At 34.4% G+C, this 9272-nt stretch overlaps 1 protein-coding gene across 1 annotated transcript in view; it reads left to right on the top strand.

Annotated features, from left to right (window-relative positions):
* Window positions 1–1398: 1398 nt before the first annotated feature.
* The window catches only part of eif2b3 (eukaryotic translation initiation factor 2B, subunit 3 gamma), a 39391-nt gene continuing 31517 nt past the window's right edge, over window positions 1399–9272 (top strand). The window contains exons 1-3 of the mRNA XM_082172693.1: window positions 1399–1687; window positions 1928–2084; window positions 5560–5717. Coding sequence (XP_082028819.1) covers window positions 1937–2084; window positions 5560–5717 — 306 coding nt within the window. The 5' untranslated portion in view covers window positions 1399–1687; window positions 1928–1936. The remainder of the gene's footprint in view (window positions 1688–1927; window positions 2085–5559; window positions 5718–9272) is intronic.

The raw sequence follows: 9272 nt of genomic DNA, 5'->3' as shown, positions 1-9272 counted from the left end.
GGTGTTAGGGGACATAGCAAAGGTGTGAATTCAGCACACAAACACTCAGAGCTTTAACATCAATATTTCCTTTGCTTTAACTTTTCTTTCTGCTTTTTTTCTAATGGAGGCAGCCTGCCCTGTTATTCCAATGTTTCTTCTGCAGGCAGCGACCAATGAAGCTCATCTCCTATCCAGAGAAAACAAAGCTAAGCCACATTCCCAGAGTTCAATTTGCTGTTACATCGGAGGTCTGTGAATTGGGGTTTGGGCCATGTCTGTTGACTGAGGGGATCTGGGTGGAGGAATGGGCTTGAGAGAAGACTTTAAATTTTGACTATGAAACTGAACATTTTCTTAATAGGCTACACTTAGGTTCCCAGTGAACTTTAAGACAAGGGAGTATTGTTGATGTGGGAAGGAAAAATCTACTACAAAAATGTACCATGGTAATATTCTGCCAAAATAGTTATAGCTACAGTTGTTGTTATTGCTGTAAAACCATAATAAATTCATATTTGACATTTAAACACTCCAAGAAGCATTCAATATTCTTTCTGCCAATTTATGTCGTTATAGTGGTATATATAAAGAGTTCAGATGCAAAAGCCTGTAAGTGCCAAATGAAATTTTCTTCTAGAATGATCATTTTTATAAAGCTTGTATATTTAAGTTGAGTAATTTCAATTAAATGACAATTAATAGGTAATTTGCATTGCCATTTAAGTGAAATTATTGAACTTAAATATACGAGCTTGATAAAAATGATAATTCTAGAAGAAAATTTCAGATGGCACTTAGAGGCTTTTGCATCTGAACTCTTCATATATAAAGTGGTATAAACAGTATAATTGTTTTAAGGAGTGTTGGATGCTATGAAACTGGAAAATGAATGGTTAAATAATAGTTTACATGATTTATGTGTAATTAGTTACATGCATTATGTGTAAAAGTATTCTATTGTTATAATCCGTATTTTTAAATGTCAGCATTTGTTTTCCTTTTAATTTAAACATAGGCTAAATAGCATTTACGTATTAGTCTACCACTTCTCAAAATCCTTTACCTGGTTAAATTATGCAAAAAAATAATAATAAAAAAATAATAATAAGTTTCATTCATTGCATAATGCATACACTAAAACAAAAATATTTTTACTATAGTATTATTCTGTAAACGCCCGTTTGCTTTTACATTGGCAAACAAGACTACAGTATAGTGTACTGTAGGCTATAAAATAAATAAAAACAACAACAAAATACATCATTATATAAATACAAATATCAATTCAAATAATCTTTGAATATATACAAATTAAAAGAAACAAATAAAAGAAAAAGGGAAGTCATCTGACTATTTTCATGCTCTCCTCTCATTTTTTGTCGAAAGAGGAACTGATCTCACTGCGGAACCAAAGTTTCTGGTCGTGGTTTCTGTACGACCTATTTAATAGTTGTCTTATGTTATGATCTCGAAATGTCTTGTTAGTTATTGTAGACTACTACATATAAAATATTCTGATGATTTTTAGTTATTCGTATTCATTGTGTTTAAATACTTCGATTATATCGGTTTTAGCAGTAAGTGTTTGAAGATAGCGAGTTTATTGACAGACCGCTCTACACGAGCGTCTGCTACAGTGCTGTAGATTTTCACGTGCACGGACTCGATACTTTACAAATCATAATCATTTGGACGACCAATAGAGGCAAGTCGACTGTGTGTTTCTAAACCTTTTTAAACGTTAATAAATAATAACGTCAGAAGCGGTTATTTGTTTGCAGTATGTCTCAGTTAATGTAGTGTAGTGTAGATGATGAAACAAGAAGCATGTCTGGAGTAATATCTTGAAAAGCATGTTAAATCAAAGAAAGCTCCATCTGTCAGTCTGATTCAGTGTTTTCTGAGTGCTGATGTAGGAAGACTGAATGTGTTGTTTGTTTTGCAGGTGTTAGGGATGGAGCTGCAGGCGGTGCTGATGGCAGCAGGTGGAGGCTCCAGGATGATGGATCTCACCTATAACACCCCTAAACCTCTGCTACCTGTGGGAAACAGACCTCTCATCTGGTACCCCCTCAACCTGCTGGAGAGAGTGGGCTTTGAAGGTAAATATACTGTCATATCAGAAAACAAAGTTCATTTAAAGTGACATTGTAGTATGTTAGTATAGTTTTAGGATATATCCTGTTATAGAGATTTATGGGTAGATTCTTCTAACGTTGCAGAAGATTGTTTGACAGCTGTTTGAAAGATCTTCTAAGAATAATGAATAAGACATTGTGGCTTGAAATTACTTTAAAATGTTTCTTTTATAAGCAATTCTTTAGATATTGTATGTCATTTAATTTAATTTAATTTAATTTAATTTAATCAAGGCCCATATTGCCAAATGGGAGTAGAAATAGGTTTTCTTAGTTACACGGACAATAAAATCTATAATCTTTAATGAAATAATAATACAAAATGCAGTTTCATATAGCATACATGATGTCAGTTAGTATAGTTTCTTAAGTATCTGGTCTACATTACTTTGTCTTTTATTATTACATGGTTTACATTTTACTTTCTTATTGGAAAGTATTTTGAGCTGCATTTCAAGTGTGATTTTAGTATTAATTATTATTTTTGAATTATTAAATAATTCAATATAATTAACTTTCAGTGTCCTGACAGTCCTGGACTCTGTAAAAAAAAAAGAAAGAAAAAGGACTGACTATTGCTTTACCAGAAACAGTAACTCTATGCCTGTGAATTGCTTTGCATAAGTTAGCTGACATCGGATTGGATGACATTTTTTGGGGCGGGTTTTGATGAGTGTGTGTGTGTGTGTGTGGTGGAAGTTAACAAAATGCTGAAATTGCTTATTACACACTTTAGCTGCAGGTGGTAATAATTTTCGCAGGCTGCTTTAATTGAACTAATAAAGTCCTTATTTCCTAAATGGGAAAGGTAGGGCCATTTTAACAATTGGCATACTATAATGGCATGGTTTAACGTTACACCCACTCGCACAGACCATCGCCCATGTTGCTTCTCATTTTTAGTATCAAGACTCTTTTTGTCAGGGACAGGAGCTTGATAAAACCAATTAGATTTTCCTGGGGTTTTTTTGGCAGCATATTTTGTTTTATAAGTCCTAAATTTTAACGTTTTATGTGCCCTAAATTCATGCGCTTAAATGGAAACTCTTTGTAAAGGTGGATGTATTGCCTAGTTGACACTATACTATACAACTAAACTGGTAAAAGACTAATGAAATTAAGCCAAGTTACTTTTCAATGTACACAACTGCTTTAGGCTGGAAGGACACTGAATGACAAGATACAATTACACAGAGTCAAATGCTCTCCAGAGTCCAGACAACTAATGTTGGATCATTTCAACTCTGCAATAATCAACTGTAGCCTAGTACTTGTCTTATGTTTTAGGCCAGCTTTCCTCCACATAGCTTAGCAATAGGTGACCTTCAGCAGCATACAACTGTTTTGGGCTAACATAGCATGGAGCAATTTTAATAGTGCTAGTAAGTTATAAAATGGAAATAAATCACATTTTAAATGGACAAAAAGAATAGACATTTAAAACGTTTTAATTCATTTTAATGTATAAATAATAAAATTATATATTGATAAATAATTTTACGTTGAAAAAAAAGAAGAAAAGAAAATGATTGATTGCCCCCCGCAAGTGAACTCTCCAATGGCATTTGTTTAATTGACAAAGAAAGAAAGAAAAGCATTAGACTAAATGAAAAGGAATTGGCAAATGGACAAAGAAAGGCAACTGGTAATTTAGTAATTTTTTTAATTAAAAATTTCGATAACACATTAGTTTAGTTTTGAGTCCAATTCTCACTATTAACTTGTTGCTTGTTAGCATGTATATTACTAGGCTATTTGCTGTTTATTAATACTTATAAAGCACATATTAATGCCTTATTCTGCATGACCATATTCTTCATCCCTTAACCCTACCCAATACCTAAACTTAACAACTACTTTACTAACTATTAATAATCATTACGTTTATAGAGTCAAAAGTCGTAGTTAGTTATCAGTGAGAATTGGACCCTAATCAAAAGTGTGACCAATTTATTTTTATTTATACAGTTTTAAATGTCTGTTAATCTGTACATTTAGAAAGGGATTTATTTCCATTTTTATGTTTGAATTATTAAGTGTCAGTCCAGATCCTCCATACTAATGGTTAAAAAACAGTCTTAGGCCCAAAGCCACATATATCGGAATTTATATATTTTTATGCTAGAATACAAGAAAAATAAAATGAAGCAATGAAGTGAACAAAGGGTTCTAAGTTATCAGTTTGGGATTTATTTCCCCCCAAAAAAATGAGGGTCATTCCTTTAAAATATTGAAATAAGTTTTTTTTTTTTTGTGAGTGTGGAAATAAATCCAAAACTGATAACTTAGAACCCTTTGTTCACTTCATTGCTTTAGCACATTTGAGAGCCAGTAGAGGTGGTGTACCTTCTTGAGGATCTGTGTTTAATGTCTTCATGATAATGAAATGTTTATTGTTCACACCTAGCTGTATTGACTAACCTTGAGATCCAGCTGGTATGGAGTTTGTGGCTATGGCCCTTTGCCTGCCCAGCAGTACAGTATGCACCTTTATGTGTGGCACATTCTATCCTGTTAACAGCCAGAGTGCCAGCCAACAAGGCCCTGCAATTAGCTTTTACAAGTTTTAGCACAAACTATGGTAAGTAAGCTGCTTCGTTAGAAAATATTTATGCAGTAAAGCAGGATTCTGGGACAAACTTCATCCAGTTGGCCGAAAGTCTGTCTCACAGGGTAACGGCAAATAACTCACAAAGACTCGATTGAAGGTGTCTTGTCTAATATATTTGTACAAGTCTGAGGTGTCACAGGTGTGCTGTTTCCAATGGTGTCATGAAGGAAAAAAGATCTCTTCCATTTCCCACAAAATCGAATGATCATGTCAAAACCATTTACAGTGCTTTGTTTACAGTGAAGTAATTGTATCACTCACCGTGTGTCCTTATAATGTTATTGTCATTTTTGTAAACTGCGCTGCACTCCTAGTGAAAGAACATTTTGTCACACTGTATACCTGTATATGGCTAGAATGGCAATAAACTATCTTTAAGCAAATTTTTATTAATTACACTACTGATCAAAAGTTTGGGTTCAGTAAGATTTAATTTTTAAAGAAATAAACACTTTTTATTCAGTAAGGACGCATTAAATTGATCAAAAGTGACAGTAAATACATTCATACTGTTACAAAAGATTTCTGTTTCAAATAAATGATATTCTTTTAAACTTTCTATTCATCGAAGAATCCTGAATTTCTTTTTAATGGTTTCCACAAAAATAAGGCAGCACAAGAAACATTTCTTATATTCATATATATATCAATGTTGAAAAGAGATTTGTTTTCAAAAACATTCTTGCTGAAAAAAAATCTTACTGAGTCTGACCCCAAATTTCTCAACAATAGTGTACATAAAAATCATGAATTATGCTTCTGATTTGATCCTTAATTCTTATCCTTAATTTGATCTTTAAGTGTTATCGTTATGTTTTTTTTTTCCAGAGGTGATTATCATCACTACTAAAGAGGTTCAAAAGGCCCTGAGCACCGATCAACGGCTGAAGACGGACGTGAAGATGAGGTTGGATGTGGTGTGTATTCAGGAGGAAGCTGACATGGGCACTGCAGATGCCCTTCGACACATCCAGCAAAAGATCAAGGTGCGTCAAGTGTCAATATCATAAGATAACACTGAGGTATAACATTTCTTACATTGACAATTACATTGACTTTCCAAAAATGGGATAGAAAATAGGACAAGAATTAACTGGATACAATAATTGGATGCAGTCAAGAAGATTAAGACTTCTTAAAGGGGAGAGAGGAGATAAACATTACATGTGTTTAAAACTAGCTAAGTTTCATGCTAGGTTATTCATATGTGATTGATTATCTAAAAAGGTCCAATCGTTATCACAACTAAAATGATGGGATTCGTGTTTTAAACATTCTTCCACATTGATCGTGTCTCCACACCAGACAGTAACATGAGGAGTGCTACAATGCATATTGAGAAGTGCAAGCTATGTGATTTTGCTAAGTAAGCTGTTCTCATTATAATTCTATATGGCGTGTATATTGGCGATGCACATCTTGCACTTCATTTTATTTGTCATCACTGCACTTTTTCGAAGCCATACCGAGAAACAACTTTAAATAAAACAGGTTTACTGTTAAAAAATGGGAACAAAATGCTGCATTATTAATATCAATGATTTAAAAAAAGAAATAACCTATCTAAATGGAATATGACCCAAATAACCCAATCATAGTCAGTAATGTTGGACATTGCATTTGAGCAGAAACTGAAGAGTGAATGAACGGTCGGTAAACTGCAGCGTTTTGCTAGCTGGTTATTAAATTCAACCAAATGCGTCTTATATTTGAGATTAATCAGATAAAGACAACATAAAAGAAATCTTGCAACTTACATCTGCACAAAAGGAAGCAAATGCGCACATGAACTTTACCGTGCTAGTCTGATGTGTAACTCGTGAACGCGCTCTTCCTTAAACGGCGCGCTGAAAAACTAATGCACAGAGAATTCTATTACAGTCATGTTCTCATTATAATGTTATGCATATGATAGATGACCTCAGGAACCGCCCCAAATGCCGCAATAACCAATCAGGAATAAAAAAGTAAAAAAAATTTTTTTAAGTCAGGGATAAATAACTTTTTTAATAAATATATATATATTTTTTTTTAGTCATATGATTGATGAAGTTCATCAATCATATTCATGATTGATCGTCGCTGTCACGAACGAGTACTCGAGTACTCTTGCCCATCCCTGGAATTTGTTTTCAGTAATTTCCAGGTCTGGGTAATTATGGGGGGAAAAATAGTTTTTCCAGACTATTGCACCTATTCAGTTTTCTAAAATATAAAATTAAGCATTTCTAAAAATGAATGTATCATACAAGCGGGTGTTTTCATGGAAAAAGTTTAGCGATCATTTAGTGATTGTTGAACATGAATTAATGAATTCAAGGCACTCATTTTCATTATACAAAACTGTTCACTAAAATAATATTTACTTAAATCAGCAACTGATTAAGGAGCAAACAATCATCTAAATCAGACTGTGCTTTGCTGTTTGGTAGGGGTGTAACAATATGTCGCGTTACAATGTATCGCAATACAAATATGCAGCAATATGTATCGTGGATGGTGACAATATTTATTGTGTATAGTTCACCCAAAATAAAAATTACTGTGTGAGAAAAAAATTCAAGTTTTCAGAGTTTTAGTGTCAGTACTACATTAAACTACTATATATAATGTTGAACATAACGTATAATAATGCAATGGGGGAATATTTGTGGGTCCTGATAATGTCAAATGTCTTATTTTACCAGTAAGAAGTGGCCTACATTATTTTAAATATATCTAGTGAGTGACAGAGTGCAAGCATATTCGTCTAAAATAATTCTGTATTTTCAGCTTCAAAATCATGAATATTCTTATTCTGGTGTCACCATTGTCCTGTGCATTGGGTTACCAGCACAAAGTCCAAGCCTATTCATTTACACCCACAATGAATGTAATATCAAATTTAGCATTTTAATCAACAGTAAAAAAAAATTATGTTAACTTTTTATCATATGTCTTGGAGAATTGCAATAATATCTTTTCGCGAATATCGTGATGTGTATCGAATCATGACATAGGGGGTATCGTTACACCCCTACTGTTTGGTGATCGTACAACATCAAACCACATTTAAAGTATCAAACTGATGTGTCAGATGTGAATATATGCAGAATATTTACAGATGACTGTACTGTATACTATACTGTATACAATATGTATACTATATGTTGTGTGTAGGAATCCTGTGATTGGAATTATCCTCAAGGATGTTGATCCTAGAATTTTTTAAGTATAATTGAGATTGAAGCTTTTTTCCTTTCTGGAGAAAGCACAATTAAAAGATAAGATTTTCAACCAGCTTTGTATTGTTACAATGTCGGAAGTCTATGTAAATTAACAATATATACTCTTTCACCATGTTACCTGCACCCAGATATCCCTGTTTATTTGACAGCTCCAGAGCTTTTGTTAACTGCAGATCGAACATCCATATTTTTGTATTCCTGCCCACGTACAGTCAGATCAACGGGGGGCGGTGCCAAAATCAAAAGTGCATTAACGGTGTTGACGTTTTTGGCAAAAGGGAACACCATAGCCCTTTTTCTCTTGTTTTCTCTAGTCATCTAGCACTGTTTCAATAAATGTTTCGCTTATCTACTGCATAGACAGCCAAGTTATATAAAAGCCCATCTAGCCAGCAGTGAAATTCCCTTTTCAAGGCACCCTACACCCTAAGGTGTTTCTGGAAGATTGTGATAACCTTTCAGGTTTGTATTTTAAAAGATTGTTCCACCATCATGGGACAGTGAGTGTGAAAGCTCTGGAAAGCTATTTTGTTCCTTGTTGTGATCATAATTTATACCTTATATTTAGACTGTAAAACAATGTTGAATGTTATAAAGATATTATCTACTGATGAAATTTAGCATGTTACTGCTTCAAACAACTGCCTAGATAATATTTGTAATCTGGTTTGTAGCCAGTACTGATGTAGCAACTGATTTGACATGTGAGGAGTGCTCAATGATGAAGGAGGGTCATAAAAGAGTTAGCAACACAATGATGTGATGAATTTTCATCACTGTAAATCATTATGCTCAGAGCATAGCACGGTGACTAAATGGAAGAAACATAATTGCAGCATGGGCATGCACGTCCATGTAAGCATGAGCGTGTGCCCAGGAGCGTGTAAAAGCCTGGCAAGCGTACACAGCCTCACCTGTCTCCCATGTGAGCTTGCCTGGGGTCAGTGGAATGATGTGAGGGGCAGATGCTGTGTTCCACAGGGGGATCTTTGATCCGTGCTGCCCCGCACCGATGGGTCCAACTCCACAGAGTGCCTCATTTCTCCTGCTGAAAGCCCAGTGGCCAGAGACCACTAACTCCACAAACACATGATGTCAGAACCCTTTTTCAACCCTAACTGGCATTCATGGGCCTGCTAAGGGACATGTGTGAGAGTTGTTGTGTAGATGGAATGGGGCGGTAAGTTGAATAACATCCTGGTGGAATTTTTTTTTTTTTTTGTGGTCACTATTGGGTTAAATGTAGTTCGAAACTAGTCACAGAAACTGTATTGGCTGTTCCTTGGGTGTGGTGTAATTTAGAGGTTAAAGATC

Source organism: Leuciscus leuciscus, assembly GCF_965113295.1.
Source record: "Leuciscus leuciscus genome assembly, chromosome: 6".
Taxonomy (NCBI): domain Eukaryota; kingdom Metazoa; phylum Chordata; class Actinopteri; order Cypriniformes; family Leuciscidae; genus Leuciscus; species Leuciscus leuciscus.
Note: the sequence above shows the minus strand (reverse complement) of the source record. Positions and strands in the feature narration are given on the sequence as shown.